The 19,968-nt window shown below is 39.3% G+C and overlaps 1 protein-coding gene across 2 annotated transcripts in view; it reads left to right on the top strand.

The window, feature by feature from the left end:
• Window positions 1-7,498: 7,498 nt before the first annotated feature.
• The window catches only part of LRRC39 (leucine rich repeat containing 39), a 44,274-nt gene continuing 31,804 nt past the window's right edge, over window positions 7,499-19,968 (top strand). For both annotated transcript variants that reach the window (XM_058659563.1, XM_004582009.4), the window contains exons 1-5: window positions 7,499-7,635; window positions 13,402-13,598; window positions 17,572-17,677; window positions 18,611-18,767; window positions 19,452-19,588. In XM_058659563.1, the coding sequence (XP_058515546.1) occupies window positions 13,486-13,598; window positions 17,572-17,677; window positions 18,611-18,767; window positions 19,452-19,588 (513 nt within the window). In that variant the 5' untranslated portion in view covers window positions 7,499-7,635; window positions 13,402-13,485. The remainder of the gene's footprint in view (window positions 7,636-13,401; window positions 13,599-17,571; window positions 17,678-18,610; window positions 18,768-19,451; window positions 19,589-19,968) is intronic.

Raw genomic sequence — 19,968 nt, 5'->3', positions numbered from 1 at the left:
TGTGTTTACAATGGTTATACTTTTAGGATTTTGGTTATGCTTTCCTGCTTCTCGTTGGGGAAAAATTTTGCCTTCACAAGCTTTCTTTATTTAAGAATGTTCTCTGAAGTGTGGTAGCACTCACGTTTTACAAAATCCTGTTAATTTTCTTTGTCCTCAGGTAAAAAAATAGATAAGAAAGCCAATTCCTTCCATTGTCCATATGCTGAAATAGATCATGAATGAGTAGAGAAAAATCTAATTGTTAATTATGAACATAAAAATAAATTGAGATGTTTTATATAGAAACAAAAGTTTCATAATGATCATTTTATTTTAGTAAAGATCCACTTTAATCAGAAATTGCATCAAAATAAATGTAATCCAATGTTGTGAGTTCTAGAACAATGTTCTATTAACTAATGATGTAAAAATGAGTTCAGGCAAGGTTTCATGACAGGAAAAATTTTGTTTTTAGTGTGTGCTGTTTTTTCAATTTGAGAATCAATTTTAAATCAGAAAATAATGAGCCAAATGAATACTGTTTTTTTTTAATTCAGATACTATGGGGAGCTACAAAAAAATATGTCATCCGTAATCTTACCACTACTAAAATGTTGATGTATGTATCTGTATACATGACTATTCTTTTACTAAAAATGGGATCAAGTACAGCTACTATTTTCTAATTTGATTTTTAAGTTTCAGATGAGTAACTTACATATCAATAAATAGTTTCACATTATCATATTTGAAATGGCTGCATAATATTCCATTTTGTGTATTATACACTTATATGTTAAAAATCCGTATATTAAGCATGGTGCTAAGCAGTGGGCAGCAGTCTCTGCCTGTGCTTGCTGCCTTCAACTTACTTACCTGGGTAGTGGGGGAGGCAGGTACTGGATAACCATCAACACACGTGCAGTTACACCACCCTGTAAGGGGAAGAGCTGGTGCTAGCACACATGTCACAGAAATGTACTGATCCCATCTCGGAGATCAGAAAATGCTGTTCATATTTGAATTAGTTAATATGGTGATTGAGCAGCTGAAATGAGGCTAGTGTAACTGAGCAGTTGAATTTTAATTAAATTAAAATTGAAGCAACCCTGTGATTAAAGGGCTACTTATTAGACAGCAGAGGATATAGAATATTTCCATCATCACAGAAAATTGAACTGGACTGTGCTTCCCTAACCAAAATAATAAAAAGATACTTTCTTATTTAAATATAATCCCTAAAGCACCCCAAAACTCCATTTTTCTCTAATGGCTGATTTCCCTTGGCCTACAAATAAATGTAAAAATACTTTCTTCACATTGTTACTTCTGCCTGCCTCTACATGAATGAATAGATTTCCTATATTGTTCCTCTCTGCCAGTTGTTTGAATGGGCGATTTATAATGCTTTTCCAATTTTGTCCCCCCTTTTTTTCTTTTCTTTTTTTTTTTTTTGTTAATTTGTTTTTTAATTTCTGCTTTATTTACCTACCTGCAATCACAGTGCTGGACAAAGGTTTGGTTTGGCCACATCTCTCAATTGATCACTCATTTCCAACTCTTTATTATCTCCAAGTCACCAAATGGTTCAGTGACATCAGACATACCAAATCAATTCTATGTTTGGCAAGACTGACATGATTTATGTTGCCATTGCTAACCCAGCAAAACAACAGGCTCTTTCACTTGACAGAAGACATTACCATTTAAACAAATACTGAAGGTAGCATGAATCCTTATATGTCTAAGTTCAGAATAAAATGAAAATGTAAATTAATTGATTATGAAATGCAGCCGCAGAACTGAATACAGAACCCTTCAGCCACAAGCAAGAATCACATATTCTTCAATTTCTCATGAAAAATTTCATACTCCAGAGCTTGGTTTGTTGGAACTTAGTAGGAGATTGGAAAATGTCTACGGGAGAGGAACAAAAACGACTGGAACTTCACAGCAATAGTTGCAGTTCAGGTGCAAGCAGGTCATCTGTATCAGACTGTCAGGGAGAAGTGGAATGTTACAATGCAAAGCATGTGGAACAGCCGTTGTGGGTCAAAACAACAGACATGAGGGAGAAACGAGAACTGGTGGAGACCATTCAGGTCAAAGAAAGGGGATCACATTCATTTGAGGCTGAGCAGGAGGCAGCTGCCCAACAGGAAAGGCACATGTTCACAGCTATCCATAGCTTCAAGAGGAGCTGTCTGACATTCTACTCAGGAAAAGCTACTTCACAGGGAATTAACGCAAGAAAACTCACAGTTCAAAACTGTGTGTTAAGAAGGCCAATATGATACTCAGCAAAGAAGTTGTAAGAGTTCAGTCAGATGAGAAAACCTAGCAATGTAATTTCTTGGAAAGATGCAGCTGGAGCTTTAACTGGAATAACAAAGGCTAGTAAATGAAAGATATGGCAGGTGAATATAAAGTAATTGAGAGGGGCCCGGCAGCGTGGCCTAGTGGCTAAAGTCCTCGCCTTGAATGCCCCGGGATCCCATATGGGCGCCGGTTCTAATCCCGGCAGCTCCACTTGCCATCCAGCTCCCTGTTTGTGGCCTGGGAAAGCAGTCGAGGATGGCCCAAAGCTTTGGGACCCTGCACACGTGTGGGAGACCTGGAAGAGCTTCCTGGTTCCTGGCTCCGGATCGGCGCAGCACTGGCCGTTGCGGTCGCTTGGGGAGTGAATCATCGGATGGAAGATCTTCCTCTCTGTCTCTCCTCCTCTCTGTATATCTGACTTTGTAATAAAAGTAAAATATATCTTTAAAAAAAATAAAGTAATTGAGAGCTGCAAGGATTAATGCAAATCAGACCATGATTAACGGAAACATCAGACACTCAAATAGCCGGATTCAATGAGCTGAGTCACCACATTAAAACCAAAGGTTTCACATAACATGTAAGAACGTGGCCTTGGTCCCAGCTGTGTTGGCTCAGGATTAGAAACTCTCCATTGGTTCAAATATTGCTTGAACAAAGCAGGACAAGATGCCACAGTGAAGGCATCTTAAAAAAAAAAAAAAGTCCTTTGGTGCACTAGTTTATTCATTCAGTGTTTATTAAAAATAAGGGCATGTAAATGCAAATAGACTAGTATTATTTCTGTAAGGTGCTTCATTTTGAACCTGATACTTTCAAATGCAAAAATATTCTCAGTGCCACTCTTACTAGATATTAAAGGTTCTGTATAGTATTTGTGGAAACATCAAAAGCCATTTTTTGTACTTGCCTTTTGAAATATAAAAAAAACCGAGGCAACTACAAAAGTTTCAACTTAAATACATTAACTTTTTAAAAAATATTTATATTTTTTTAATTCAAAAAGGCAGATTTACAGAGGGGGAGAGACAAAAGATCTTCTGCCTGCTGGTTCACTCCTCAAGTGGCCGCAACAGCCATAGCTGAGCCATCCAAAGCCAGGAGCCTCTTCCAGGTCTCCCACGTGGGTGCAGGGTCCCAAGGCTTTGGGCCGTCCTCAACCACTTTCCCAGACCACAAGCAGAGAGCTGTATGGGAAGCGGGGCCGCCGGGATTAGAAGTGGTGCCCATATGGGATGCTGGCACGTTCAAGGCAAGGACTTTAGCCGCTAGGCTATCGTGCTGGGCCTGAAAAAAATATTTCTTCGAGAAGCAGACAGAGAGAATGAGGCATTCCATTCTCTGACTCTCCAAATGTCCACAGCAGTTATATATGGGCCAGACTATTACTTCACCAGCAGCCAAGGACTCCCCGCCATAATCCAAGCGCTTGAGGTGTCATCCACTGCCCCCCAGAGTGCGCATGAGCAGAAGTTGGGATGGAGGAAGAGCTGAGTCTTCAACCAGGGTACTGTGAATGGATGCAGCCATCCCAAGTGATACCTTAACCAGTGTGCCAAACATGTTAGTTATTTTTATCATGAAACACAGACATAATCCATATTAAAACAATTAAAAATGGGATAATTATCCTTAAAATAAACCAATGTTTTCCCATTTGGTTAACTCAAATATTTAAATTGTTAAACATTGAACTCTGGAAAAAAATACATCAGAAATCGTGTGAGTCTGGCTGGACTCTGACAGCTTGACGTCCAGGGTAAAGACATATGTTGTACAATAGTTTTCCTATTTCCCTAAGGAATGTTCTCTGTTTTACCAGATGATGTAGTACAAGTTAGTATGTACCTATGATTTTCTAACATATCTCAAAATATGAGGAGTGACTTTTCTGTTTTGTCAGTGGAAAGTTGAGTTTTTAGACATTTACACACACACACACACACACGCATCCACCCAATCTGAGTAGAAATGTTCCACGTGAAAGACTTTCAGTGATTGGGAAATGCGTTTGGTACAGAGGTTAAGAAGCTCACACCCCTTATTGGAGTGCCTGGATTGAAGTCCTGATTTTAACCTCCTGATAATACATGCACCATGGGTGGTAGCAGCTGATGGCTCAAGTTGGATGCCTGCTGCCCATCAAGGAGACCTGAGCCGAATTTCTGACGCCCAGTTTTGGGCAGGCAAAGCTGCTGTGAAATTTGGAGAGTGAGCCACCAAATGAACATCCTGCCCCATCTCTGACTCTGTCTCTTTTTTTCTCTCTCTGCATCCAAAATAGATTTAAATAAATACAAATTTTGAATGCACATTTGTGTTTAAAATACTGTACTTCCGATATGAAGACGAATATGCAGACAAATAGAATAGAACAACAAGGCCCAGGAACACTAGCGTAAGCACTCACTGATCTGATACAAAAGTCTTGTTTTTCTTTTCTTTTTCTCTGGTTCAACCTTGGTAGGGTGGGATTCACAATAGGAGCATTATCTAAACATGAAGTGCTCAACAGATTTTGAGTAACCACGCATGACAGATGGTCACTGGATGGTTGATGCTTGTTTCTTGCTCCTCTCTTATGCCTTTTGAAGGCCCAAGTCACCAAGAGTCTGGCCAGCCTCCCTCATGGGCAGCTCACGCACTACTTTTTTTTCTTCTACCCTCCCTGTCATTTCTTTGACACAGATCACCTGGACTAGTCTCCCTTTCTGCAGTTACGTCTTGGGCTTGGGGATGGGGATAAAGAAGCTAGAGAAGGAAAAGAGATGCATTGAAATTTGCAGCTTCTCTGTAATTGCAGCCAAATTAAAATCTGATTGCAGACAGTTCTCATGGAAGAACACAATCTAAACTGTACTCAAAGCCACAAGTTAGAATTTTTTTTAAAAGATTTATTTATTTTTATTACAAAGGCAGATATACAGAGAGGAGGAGAGACAGAGAGGAAGATCTTCTGTCTGATGATTCACTCCCCAAGCGACCGCAACGGCCAGTGCTGCGCCGATCCGGAGCCAGGAACCTGGAACCTCTTCCAGGTCTCCCACACGTGTGCAGGGTCCCAAAGCTTTGGGCCATCCTCGACTGCTATCCCAGGCCACAAACAGGGAGCTGGATGGCAAGTGGAGCTGCCGGGACTAGAACTGGTGCCCCTATGGGATCCTGGCGTGTTCAAGGTGAGGACTTTCTGCCGCTAGGCCACGCCGTCGGGCCCTAAGTTACCATTTTTTAAAAACTAAAAATGAACTACCCTTGGCTTCTCATTTTTGACTCGCCAACATATGCAAGGATGTAATACACACAGGGTGGGGCAAACAGCACAGTAAGTTACAGGTTAGATTTCCCCATTGCTTCTTTCCTGCTTATGTGATCTTGAAAGTCATAATCTTCCCACCTTATTCATCATAAAAATGTTAGAGAATTCCTATGGAATGATTAGAAAGTCAAAAACTAGAATGATAATGTGCTTTTATGACTAAATTAAAATCTTTTAGTCATTAAAAATAAATGGTGCTATTTTGAACATGAATATGAAAAATAGATATCCTAAGAAATAAAGCAATGTGTATTATATGATGCCATTTGTGTGTGTATGTGTGAAAGCATATGTGTGTCGCTTTCCAGGAATGTAGGCATAATCAAGTAGAATTCTTTATGTTAGAGCTTCAGATATATTTACAGTTATTCTTGGAAGATCTGGCATTTCTATTTTAAGATATTAGTATTGGGCCCGGCGGCGTGGCCTAGCGGCTAAGGTCCTCGCCTTGAAAGCCCCGGGATCCCATATGGGCGCCGGTTCTAATCCCGGCAGCTCCACTTCCCATCCAGCTCCCTGTTTGTGGCCTGGGAAAGCAGTCGAGCACGGCCCAAAGCTTTGGGACCCTGCACCCGCGTGGGAGACCTGGAAGAGGTTCCAGGTTCCCAGCATCGGATCGGCGTGCACCAGTCCGTTGCGGCTCACTTGGGGAGTGATTCATCGGACGGAGGATCTTCCTCTCTGTCTCTCCTGCTCTCTGTATGTCTGACTATAATAAAATAAATAAATCTTTAAAAAAAGTGATATTAGTATTATCTGAGCAATCTTCAAAATTGCATACTGTAAAAATAACAATCAAAGGCATCTTCCCCTATGATCATTTAAGTGCAAATATAAATAGATAAGCATCACATGAGTATAATTTTTAATTTTTTTAATTTATTTTTCTTGAAAAGGCAGATTTATAGAGAGATGAGAGACAGATCTTCCATTGTCTGTTTCACTCCCCAAGTGACTGCAATGGCCGGAGCTGAGCTAATCTGAAGTCAGGAGCCAGAAGCTTCTTCTTGGACTCCCACTTGGGCGCAGAGTCACAAGTCTTTGGGCTGTCTACCGTTTTCTCAGGCCACAAGCAGGGAGCTGGAGGGGAGCGGAGCAGCCAGGATACAAACTGGCACCCATATGGGATCCCGGTGCATGCAAGGTGAGGATTTAACCACTAGGCCATCACACTAGGCCCATAAACATCATTTTTTAAAGTAGAAGACCAAGCATACTTATTCAGATTATCTCTCAAACAGGGTACACAAGTAAAATGGTAATAGTGTTTCATTCTGACAACAAACATCATTGTCTGGAGCCAGTGATGGGGGAGGATTTTGTTCCATGTGCGCAACATTACAACATCAGGAAAAAAAATAAAAACCCAAAGCACCATTTTTAAAGAAACCAAAATTAAGTTTTATTTATAAAATCTGAGGATAGAGCTGAAGACATGATTAAAATCAACAATTTGCAAATTGAAAAAGAATTGAACAAAGTCTGTAGGCAACACTGGTTTGGGGCACCCTCTTGCTCTTGCTTAGTCATGTGTTCATTTTCCATTTCCTAAGCACTTGCACCTATAGTTCAAATATTTGCAGAGCTTTGGTTTATTAGCATTGCTTTACTTTTTAAAATACATTATTTAAGTTCTATTAAACACTGAAAATGCCTAAACTATGGAAAGTATTAGTCCTTTTAATAGAAATTTTTTTGGTTTTGTTTGTTTCTTTTTAGGGCTTAGAAAAAGTTATGCCCCGTAGTTGTATAGCATCTGTAGGGCACATTACCTGTGGTTTACAGAATGTGCTCATTATCTGTTGATCCTTAGGACAGAAGCCCATGTGATTCTTGCTATTCTCAGCCATGTCCACGAACTAAAATTAGAACCAGGCTAACATTACCTCTCACTCCGTTACAGCCTGTCTGCGGGTTTTAATCATTTAGAGCCACACTGAAAATAAATCCCTCCGGCAATTCACTCCCAGCTGACAAACACTAACTGGGCACATAAACTTCAGTATCCACCAACAACGGTAAGTATTTTTCAAAAGTGATTTTTTCCATACTCCAATTATAAATTGATTGCTACTGATACCTTTCCTGTGTCTGTATTTGATGCAAAATGTAGACGTAGGATCAAATTTGAAAGCCCATTCTGGGGTTCAGTCACTCATGTAATTGTTTTCTGTTGGAAGACATATTTCTCTAAAGGTCAGGAACATATTTCTTCTGATTGTATGTCGTTAGCCTTCTTTCAACTTTGCAAAGCCTACTCTCCCAGGCATGGTATGGCATGATATGTGCTTTTCTGTTAAGCGAAATAATCAAAATAGAGCGCACAATTCTGCTGGAAGCATAACATAGTTCTATCATCATTGACTTGCTTTTCTCTTTGGGAAATATGGGAATATCAATGACTGACTGACATTTAAACATTAATGGCAAATGAGGAAATGCATTAACAAATGACTGAAATATTACATATGCCTAATAAATTACAAGTATACATGTAAATACTTGGAACTTAAAAGTATTTTTATTGTCTGATAGTTATTACTTGAAATATTTAGCAAATACTTCAGTCTTGCTTCCATCTAAGACAATAAATTCCTGAGTGAGTGTGATACGCCCCAGTAACTGGGTTAACACTATACGCATCCCCAGCTTTCTTGATGGCAAAGAGAACTCAGATTCTGTCCAATATTCTGTATGCATTGTTTAGGAATGGAAACCATTTCCTGATAATTTTCTGCAGATTTTCAATTACATATCAATGTCAAAATTTGGAGTTTTTTCCTTCTGTAATATAGTTCTTCTGCCTTTCTCTCATATGTTTGTTGCATAATTTTACTTTAAAAAGTCAAAAATGTAGACAGGATTATTGATGAAAAGCAACATTCCTTACCCCATCCTTCACTATCACCAGACCTATTCCGCAGAAGTAAACATTTTAACTACTTTGGGATTTAGTTTTTAGTAATTATTTCTGTAGGCAGGAACTTCAAAAAAAGCAATGAGAAATTTAATTAAAATATAATTTTATATTGATACAAGAGAATCTTGGAATCTGCACATAATTTTTTCAAAATAAACATTTTACATGAACTTTAAAATAAAAAAGTTTTACCAATCAATTGATTTAAAGGGCTAAGTGGCAGGGAGGAGACCCAGAGAGATCTTGCAACCACTGGTTCAAAACTCTAAATGCCTGCAACAACCAGGGCTTAGCCAGTCCAAAGCCATGAACCAGTAGTTACATCTAGGTTTTTTCCTCGTGGCTGGCAGGGATCGAGACACTCGGGGCATAATCTGTTGCCTTCTCAGGTGCACCGGCAGGGAGCTGGAGTGAAAGCAAAGCCACAGCTGGAAATGTACCCCAGACACTCTGTGATGTTGGCATCCCAAGCAGCCATTCAACCGACCTGCCACGACACTACAGCACCCAACCCTACACAAACTTTTTGAAGTCATATGTTATTTCTTTTTTTTTTTTAAAGATTTATTCATTTTATTACAGCCAGATATACACAGAGGAGGAGAGACAGAGAGGAAGATCCTCCGTCCGATGATTCACTCCCCAAGTGAGCCACAACGAGCCGATGCGCCGAACCAAAGCCAGGAACCTGGAACCTCTTCCAGGTCTCCCTTGAGGGTGCAGTGTCCCAATGCATTGGGCCGTCCTCGACTGACTGCTTTCCCAGGCCACAAGCAGGGAGCTGGATGGGAAGTGGAGCTGCCGGGATTAGAACCAGCGCCCACATGGGATCCCGGGGCTTTCAAGGCAAGGACTTTAGCTGCTAGGCCACGCCACCGGGCCCATTTTCTTTCTTTTTCTTTTCTTTTTTTTTTTTTAATTTCGCCGGGCCCATTTTTTCTTATCAACTTTTTTAGCTCGTTTCCGTAGTGTAATGGTTATCACGTTTGCCTCACACCAACTTTTGACATTCTCTAAATAACTTCATCTAAGCATATCTTCTGATTACTTCTTTTCCTCTTAAAATATTTGAATATCAGGGCAAGTGTCTAGCGCAACAGTTCAGATTATAACTGAAATGCTCACATCCCATCTTGTAGTGCTAAAGTTCGAGTCCTGGCTATTTCTTATTCCAGTTTCCTGCCAGTGTACTCTGGGAAGCTGTGATGGTGGCTCAGGTTTGGTCCCTGCCACCCATATGGGAGACCCAGATTGCATTCTTGATTTCTGACTTTGGTCTGGCCCAGCCTTGGCTGTTATAGGTAGCTGGAGAGTGAATAAGTAAATGGGAGATTGCTCTCTCTCTCTCTTCCCTTCTCTGTCTTTCTCTTTTTAAAATAAAGATCAGTTTAAAAATTCTAAATCGATCTTAAAATCAATGTAAAATTAATAAACACATCATAGAACACAGGCCTTGACTTCTAAAAATAATTACCCTCCCTTTCAGAAAACTAAATCTGAACACACGAAAATCTAAGAAGTTTTTCAAATGATCTTTCTCTTTTTAATACACTTATAGATCACAAGCTTACAAAATAGGTGATTCTCCAAATTAAGACTTCAAGAGGGATTATCCAAATTGAAGGTGGAGTATTCTAACTTAGGTATGGTTATTTGATTCAGCAAGATACACCCTTTGCCACACCACAGATCACTTTCTAGAAGGTTGATAATGTTAGTCAAGGTCCTTTGTTTTCCCCATCATTACTCAGACATCTCTGGCTCAGCCTCTGAATCAGCCCTAGTTCCTGAAAACCTCCCACCATCCTTACAACAGTACAGCTCAGTAAGGCAACCACGAGCAACACGGTTTGGGAAGTGACTCATGAGGAACACAGCTGCTGGAAGAGCACCTTGGTAGAGTGAGGACATTAACAGAAATGCAGAATTCCAGAAGGCATTCTTTTCACGCCCCTCTCCTAGCTAGGAGCATGCACAATACCAAGAAAATGCATACAAGACTCCCCCCGGAGCTGAAAGCAAACTAAACTTCCATGGTCACAGAACTGATTCTCATTTGATTTTCTTTGTGGCCCAAGCCATCTCCAAATTATAAACATAAAAACAATGTCCACACATTGACCATCTAGCAATTTGTATCAACATATTATTAAAATTTCCATCATTTCTATGAGTTCTATTTGCTTCATTATTGAAGAAATAACCAGATAAAATCAGGCTGACATATTTCATTTATAAAATTATGTCCACTTGCAAAATTAAAAGGAATCTTAAACAATTTTTTTCTGCCATTCCCTAGGCAAAAAAGTAGCACAAGTATAAACACAAAGCATAGCAGTGAAATTATGCAATATGATAATTCATTTTACTCAGATAACTTGGTCTGCTTCAAATTGTTTCTGACCAAAATGTATGAATATAGCAGGATAAATTCAAGAAGCTAAAACTATGATAGCTGGAAACTTTTTTTTATTGGAAAAGCAGTTTTACACAAGGAAGGGAGAGAGAGAGAGAATCTAACACCTGCTGGTTCACTCCTTAATTGGGTAATGGCAGAAGCTAAGCCAATCCTAAGCCAGGCGCCAGGAGCTTCTTTCAGTTCTCCCATACAGATGTAGGATTCCAGCATTTTGGGCCATCCTCTGCTGCTTTCCCAGGTCAGAAGCAGGGAGCTGGATAGAGCAGACAGGACACTATGTGCTGCCCAATAGGACACAGATTCTTGTAGGCAGAAGATTAGCTAGTTGAGACATTGCACTGGGCCTCAAAAATGCTTGAATGATTGGTTTGCTAGTATGAGGAGTGGAGAATACTCTGAGGTTGAATTCTGTGTTCTCTAACAATTGCTACAGCTTCAACTACAGGGTCGAGAGTTGCTTAATAGGAAGACTTTGCTCTGGTGAATGCCTGGAGTAACATAGCATAGTACTCCTAGGCTCTTAGGGTCTCTCAACACCCAGAATGGGGACTTTTCCAGTTTGAATGGATGGGCATTAGTCTCCTAAACCTAGATCCCATTGCCTCACCACTTCCTTTTACAAGGATCTCACAATTTACCTTCTCAAAATTTCTCTCCTTCACATTTGTACCCTGTTAGAGGGTTCACCTTAAATTTTCATATGGAAACTGATGCACTGTCTTTCAAGTCTAAACTGTCTAGGATGATTGTCTATAACTTCTGTATCAGATCATTTATAGGCAGCAGCTTAAACTATTCTTTGATCAGCTTGAATTCATAGTCCCCCGAGAAAGGACTGGCCTCCTGGTGCATCATGGTTGCTGCTGTCACCACTGCTGCTGTGGCTATCAGGGTTGAGACTGGCAGCACAGAAGTTCTGAGGGGTACACCAGTACACCTGAATAGCCATAGACATGGTATGCCTATATACGGATTGACAATCTCTCTTTCTGTTTCTGCCTCTCTCGATGCAATTCAGCCTTTCTGACAAAAAATTTTTTTAAAAAAGAAATGATACTATATACATGCTGGAAAGCTACACAGCAGCAAGCAAGAGTAAAACCCTGTCTCTCATAAGAAAATGGATGCAACTGGAGATCATTATGCTTATAAAATATACCAGTTCCCAGAAGACACACATCATGCTCTCCCTGACCTGTGTTAATCGATGTGGAGTACAAGAAAAGTAGTGTGTATGAGTGAAATTGACATTTTGAAATTTGATTATTTTTATAGCCCTTGCTTAAATTCTTGAGGAACACAGGTTTTTCTACTTATTACTTGTTGAATTCTGTATTTAGTGGTGGGTTAAGTTTGTGAATGTAAAGAATATTCAAAGTATGCCATTGTAAAAATTAGAAAAAAATACAAAGAGAGGCATGGGAATGGGTACTGAGGGGGGGGAGTGTGGGAAGTATCCTTACGCTCTCAAACATGTGTTATGAAATACATGAAGTTTATTCCCTTTTTGCACATAAGAAAATTCTAAAAAGCACAACCATGTGTAACTTTGAAATATATCATTTCACCTTTGAAAATAATTGCAGTACAAATTTCTTGAAGAATTATTGCATCTCTATGAGTTTGATAATATTGAAAAAACATATAACATAAAATATCAATACATACTGTCAAAATCAGTGCATGAAAGTGCCCGTTTCCCTATGCTACTATAAATGTCATTTCATCCTTTTCCAACTTCGTATGTATCCATTTGCTTTCCTTGAATAATGGCCTTCCAGTATAACACTAAAAAGAAGTAATGATTGTATACATATTTCTTTTTATGAATTTGAGAAGAAATCATTTCAATATTTTTAAATCAAATTCTTTAGTTATTGCCAATTTGTTAAAAATCAATACCATTGTTTGTAGAGTTGCAGAATATTCCATCAAAGAGATGTACCAGAATTTGCTTAATCATTTCACCACAATATTCAACGATGCATCTGTCCATTTGCAACTTATTTTTAAATAATAGAAGATAATTCTAATGTATGTTATAACTTAACTGAATTCCAGTTTATGCCTACAGCATATGACAGATATGCCAGCATCTTATTTTAGATAGGTGTTATTTAGCTATTTTTCTATGCTTGGCTGGTTTTAACTTTTCCTTAGGTGTGAATTAAGGGGTAAAAATGAAAATAGACATGGAGTCAGTCCCTATCTCTGCAATGTATTAGATATAAATTGTTCATCTTTTCAAGGCTCAGTTTTCTTATCCATATATTAAACAATAAATATCAACATCATAGTATTTGATGAGAACTTTTAGAGTAAAAAATGATGTATAAATTATATGACATTTTAGGAACGTGAAAGGAGTTCAATAAATATTAACTGTTAGGATCATACTGGTACTCAATGAACACTCTGAAATATTGCTTTTCTATTCCATTTCAGTTAGGTCCATCCTAAGTTGGTATATGTGAGGCAGTTATTCAGAATCTAATGGTGTTGATGACTCTGTGACAATGTGGAGAAATCATGACCGAAAATGTGGCCTGCCCCAGTGCTGTCAGTGCTGTAAAGGAGGTCTGGGAAAAAAGAATACAGAAACACAATGAAGACATAAAGCGAGAGAAGGAATTTCAACAAAAGTAGGTTCCAGCCTATTTATTCTTTTGGATTAGTACAAATGTGTAGCATCATAATTATGAAAACATGATTTTTTAAATGCCTTGTTGAGTTCTCACTTAAAGAAACACTGGACTCAGGCCCGGCAGCGTGGCCTAGCGGCTAAAGTCCTCACCTTGAATGCGCCAGGATCCCATATGGGTGCCGGTTCTAATCCCGGCAGCTCCACTTCCCATCCAGCTCCCTGCTTGTGGCCTGGGAAAGCAGTCGAGGACGGCCCAATGCTTTGGAACCCTGCACCCGCGTGGGAGACCTGGAAGAGGTTCCTGGTTCCCAGCTTCGGATCGGCGCAGCACCGGCCCGTTGCGGCTCATTTGGGGAGTGAATCATCGGACGGAAGATCTTCCTCTCTGTCTCTCCTCCTCTCTGTATATCTGACTTTGTAATAAAAATAAATAAATCTTTAAAAAAAAAAAACACCAGACTCAATGAAATGTGGTTAACGGAAGTGAGTCACAAGCCACAAAAGCATCTGCACAAACTATCTTCAAAATGTTTGTGGAAAATAAGAAAAGCCATGCATGGATTTCAGGGGATTTTGCACCAATCCAGAGCCGGGACCTGGAACCTCTTCTGGGTCTCCCACATGGGTGCAAGGTCCCAAAGCTTTGGTCGGTCCTCGACTGCTTTCCCAGGCCACAAGCAGGGAGCTGGACGGAAAGTGGAGCTGGATGGGAAGTGGAGCTTCCGGGATTAGAACCAGCACCCATATAGGATCCCAGGGCGTTCAAGGTGAGGACTTTAGCCTCTAGGCCACGCTGCCGGGCTCCCGCAAAAAACATTATCTTTTAATTCCATTTTCCCATTAACGTTTTGAAATTTATTTATTTGAAAGAGTAGTAAAAAGAGGTAGAGACAGATCTTCTATTGGTCCATTCGTTCCTCAAATGCCCACAAGAGCAGGGGCTGGACCAGGACAAAGCCAGACGCCTGGAACTCCATCCAGGTTTCCCACTTGGGTGACAAGATTCCATGCCTTTCAGCCATCATCAGGAGAAGCAGAGTGGCCAATGCTCACTCCAGGGATATACAATTGAACTCTGAAGCTGATCTGTATTATTTGTAAACTATTACAAAAAATTTATTAAATATTTATGGGTTAATTACTCAGAAATGCAAATCAAGTCCACAACTAAGTATTATTCATACCCCTAGAATGATATAATACAAAAGGATTGACAGTAGTATTAGTGAGGATGTGGTGAAGTTGGAACTTTGATACACTGATCTACAGCCTTAAATAATGCAGTAACTTTGCAAACAGTTGGATCTTATCCGGAAGTGTTTAACGTTGTGTTACTGTGAGGCCTAGCAGGTTTTTTTAAATTCTATATTATTCTGTTTTTATTACTGATTTTTAAATTTATTTATTTTTTTATTCTGTTTTTTACAATCTTTACATTGTTAATTAGGGTAAAAAGGTACAAGGGCTATGGGAAAGTGGGTAATACCACTATTTCCTCATTGTTTCCTTCATATATCTGAGGTAAAAGAAATATTGGGGGAGAAGCCCCACCCAGTCTCCCACCCACCCCAGGTCCTGGATGTAGGGCACGCTCTGAGATCCTTGCTCAAGTGGTTCTGATAGTTCACCAGTTATAAATCATTGCCAATCTCGCCACTCCAGGTATGATGAGGCTGTTGTAGAATCCACTGATTGACATAGTCCATCATATAATCTCCCTTTGTCCAGTATTTTGCTGCCAACATATAGCTGAGGTGGTTGATTGACTGTTTTATCTTCCATCTTCTCTTGGATAAAGTTGTGAGTCCTCCATTTTGATTGAGGGGATCCCCAAAGAAACTTTGAGGTGTTCCCAGACCAGATTCTTGTATGTACTAGCAAGTACAGGGCCTGGCACAACCCATCACCCTGATCAGCTGGTGGTTGCAACTGCTGGGTTGGTCCTGTTCTCAGCCCCAACCTCCACCAGAACCAATGGGTGTTGCAGTCCAGTCTAGCCTGGCTCTGCCCATCACATACTCGGCCCTCACATAAACCAGTGGGAGCTGCAGCCCAGTCAGAGCGACTCACAATAACCCCCACCAGGCCCACCCCTACACTGGTTTGCCAGCATGTGTAGTAGATTAGTCCAGTCTGTCCCATATCTCATCGGGCTCTCGTAAACGTCGAAGGGCTTAGTTTCATCTAACCAGCTCAGCTATCCAGCCCTCATGGATGTTGTTGAGTGCCTCTCTGTCTAGCCACCCCTGCCCCTGTCCTAGTATTTTGTGCCCTCCCATGGGAGTATTAACCCAAGAGGGAGGAGCCCACTATTTCCCTCCCAGGTCTCTCTCACTACCGAATTATGTTCTCTCCAGATGGTTCTGTGGTTAGACTTGACAGTATTAGCCCCTAGTGCCAGCTTCTGCCATGGGTAAGCCCCAACAGCTCTCACTCACTCTAATTTTGTTTGCACCAGTAGGAATAGTCCACCTGTCCTGGCTCTTCCCTGATCTGGTCCACATGGGACGCACAGGTGTTGTAGCCCTGCCTAGTCTGGTCTGCCCCCATCCCAGCTCACGCTCTCCAGTGGGAGTAGCTATCCAGCAAGGTAACCACCCCTTAGTCCCCTGGCTCCACCCCCTCCCTTCCTTGTTCTCACGTGTACTGGTTGGGTGCTGCAGTCACATCTGGCTCAGGCAGCCTCACCTTGGCATTCTGTGTTGTGTATTGCTTTTGTTGCGACCGAACCTGGCTCGGAGGCCTAGCAGTTTTACTCCTGTGAATATATTCAAAAGAAATTGAAAGCACAGTCTATCATGGTCTATCAATAAACTTTCAGCAATGCAGCTTAAAGATCTGAATTGGAGTTATTTTCTCTTATATAACCGGGCAACATTTAATTTCATAAAATAGTATAAGTCTTCCAATGGGCCCAGCAGAAATGGTTGGTTTAGAGATAGAAAAGGATTTGTGTTTAAAAGCAAATGAAGGAACAAAGTGGAATTGGTCACTTCAAAGGTATTTTCCTTATAAAGCAGGGACGGGGAGAGAGAACAATAGAAAAACAACTCTTTACCACGAGGCTACAGTGTTTGTCTAAGATTTGTAATAGAGGGAACTTGGTTTTCATGCCAATTTAAACCTACCTGTTTGTGAAATGTGTCTGTTGTCACTTTCTCTTCAATTCTCAGGAAGGTCACATAATTTTCAGTTTGGTGAAATGAAGCTTCACCATGATTGACTTCATTTTCATTTTGAGGTTGGTCTCCCGGGTCATAGAGGAAGAGCCTAATTCTAACCAATGGCTTCCTAAACGTTTTAAGTGAACACTTCTCATAAAGACTTTTGCTCAGATGTTCAAAGCATTACTCACAATAGCCAAAAGGTGAAATTAACAAAGAACATATTGTATATACATGGTAGATACATGTGATGGACAGATAGAGTGAAGTCATTGTGCCACAAAGAGGAATGAATAAAAGAATACGGCAATGCTGAGAGGCCTGACACAAAAGACCACGTGTTCTATGACCTCACTTGCAGAAAATGTTCTGAAGTGACAAATGTATAGAGACAAAAAGTACATTCGTGATTTCTAGAAGGTGGAATATAGAGAAATAGGGAGAGACTGCTAATTGGTATGGAGTTTCTTTTCTGAGTGATAAAATGCTTCGATACTGGACAGAAGTGATGGTTATATATGCTGTGAATACAGAAAATTCCACTATCTGTATTCCTTAAAAGGATGACTTTTATGCTATATGACTTATATTTTAGTAAAGTTCTCATAAATTAAATTAGAGTAAGATATCTTTCAAAAACTTAGGGTGTTTGTGGTGCTATTCCTACTTAAATGTCTTGCAAAACAAATTGTCTGATTTTCAGGTACTGTTGATCAAGTGGTTGTCTCTGATGAGTCATTTTAAAAATAAAAGTGATTAGTACTGATGTCACTACCTATAAACTAAAATGATTTTCTGGTCTCCCAGACTAGTGAGGATCTGGGAAGAACGAGTGAGCTTAACCAAGCTAAAAGAAAAGGTCACCAGGGAAGATGGGAGAGTCATTCTGAAGATAGAAAAAGAGGAATGGAAGGTAAACATTAGAGAAATAATATTTGCATTTCCACATTGAAAGAGTTGAGAGAATGCTTCTCAGATAAAGACTGGGATCAATGAAAATTGCAACTTTCATAGTATACCAAATTGATCTGAACAATTGAAAAGAAACGTAACTTCACACTTTTTTTTTGCAAAATTCCCATATATTTCAACTCTGTCTGAACTTAATTCATTTGTTACATTTCTCTTATTAATCTTTCTAATAAGCCATTTCCTATTCTTTCTAAAAAGGGATTGATTATATATAGCATGCCCAAAGAAATGCTTAGTCAACAGTCCACAAAATGAAAATGTACTCTGTTTTTGTTTGGCTGGGTCCACCACATGATTCATATTTTTGCACACACACACTCCACTGCTTAATGCATTTGGCATATTACTAGTGTTTCCAACCTTTGAATAAGTATTTGTTTTTATAAATATAAATCTATTTAACTCCGCTACTTCTCTTCTAGCTATTATGATGAATTGGAAAAGGCATACAGAGTTCAGAATAGTTGGAACTCTCAAAACTCTTAAGTTAAAGACTCTCTCTAAACATTTATAAAATACTTTAAAATAGAAGTGGAAGAAAATTTTGAATTATTGATTAAAGTCATTTTGTGGGACATTGTCATTTTCAATAGCTTATGTACTCTAGGAAAGCCTAGTGTAAAGGAATCTTTGAGATAGTTCAATGTGTCCATGCACTAGTGAACAAAATACATTTGAACTTTGGCAAAAAAAAATAAAATGATGATGTGAAAATTCATAAGCAGCGCCAAGTCCTGGGAAATGTAACCAACTAAGAAAAAAAATACAGTTTTTTTTAACAGATCAAACAATATCACACTACAGTGTGGCATGATACTAAAATAATTTATTAAATAGCATAATGACCCTGCTTATTCCTTTTACCTGAGTTTAGACTCTGCCTTCTTCTCTACTGAAACTCAGTCAGCTACAGGAATGGCAACTTCACAGAACTGGCTTATTGAAAATTCCTGAATTCATTGGAAGATTCCAGAATCTCCTTGTGTTAGATTTATCTAGAAACACCATTTCAGAGATTCCTCGAGGAATTGGTAAGAAAATTCTCCATTTGTGTGCTATTTTGTGCAAGTGCAGATGTGGTTTCACTGACTTTCACTTATTTTTTCAGTACATGGAGTACAAATCTCATCATTATATAGGCTTGAATATTGAGAAAATTAAGACAAAAAGTTAAGTGAAAGTTTCTAAGAGATCCAAGTTCTGAATTTACTGAAGTAACTGAAGATGAGATCTCAATGTGAGAAAAGCCTCTTTGGAAATATAATTCTGTAGATTCTGGAGACAATATTCTTGGTTCAGCCATTCTCCCTAGAGGAGAACAGGTTGTGGGCAAGAAAGAAAAATTCCCAAAGAGGAAACTTGCTCAAGATGTAGTGTAGGTAGAACAGAATGGAAATAAGATTTCCATGCTTCCTTCTTTCTTCCTTCTTCCCTCTCTCCTTCCTTTTTCCTCCTCCTCTCTTGCTCACCCTCCCTCTTTCTTCCCTCCCTCTCTCCCTTCCTTTCTTCCTTTTTTCTTTTAATATTTTTTCTCATATTACTGAGTACTGACAAACCTTGCGGTGTTTGAAGGATGGGTAATATAGAGACTGGGAAAAGAACCTAGTAACTATGAATTTGCTGATAAAAGCAAGTTGTGATATTATATGTAGCTGGAAACATTATTTTGCATCCATCTGCCATCTCTTGTGTATTGCTATTTTTTTTTCTTGTAGGACTGCTCACTAGGCTTCAGGAACTCATTCTTAGCTACAACAAAATCAAGACAGTCCCCAAGGAATTAAGCAACTGTGCCAGCTTGGAGAAACTAGAACTGGCTGTTAACAGAGATATATGTGATCTTCCACAAGAGGTCAGAAAGATATAAATGACTATGATATTATTTTCCATCAACTAGTTTATTTCTCAAGTATGTGATAGTAAGAAAAAAATACAAGTAATGAGGAAATGCCATGAGAAAAATGCTTAATGAAACAATTCCCTAGTATATGAATAACAGAAGTTATTCATTAGAGAAACATCTGTTTTCAGAAAACATCCCGTATTATTGTCACAGTGCTGACATTTGTCTAGACTGATCTCCTTAAGGAACAGAGAGAGTTTTATTTTCTTCAACTCCTAGGATGGAGGGCAGGCTCTAGGTTGTAATCTTCACTTAATAAGTACATTTCATAAAAATAACCAATTATCATAAAGCATAATCAGTGTGGTGTCAGTTTTTACAAAGTGACC

Source organism: Ochotona princeps, chromosome 2 (assembly GCF_030435755.1).
Source record: "Ochotona princeps isolate mOchPri1 chromosome 2, mOchPri1.hap1, whole genome shotgun sequence".
NCBI lineage: Eukaryota > Metazoa > Chordata > Mammalia > Lagomorpha > Ochotonidae > Ochotona > Ochotona princeps.
Note: the sequence above shows the minus strand (reverse complement) of the source record. Positions and strands in the feature narration are given on the sequence as shown.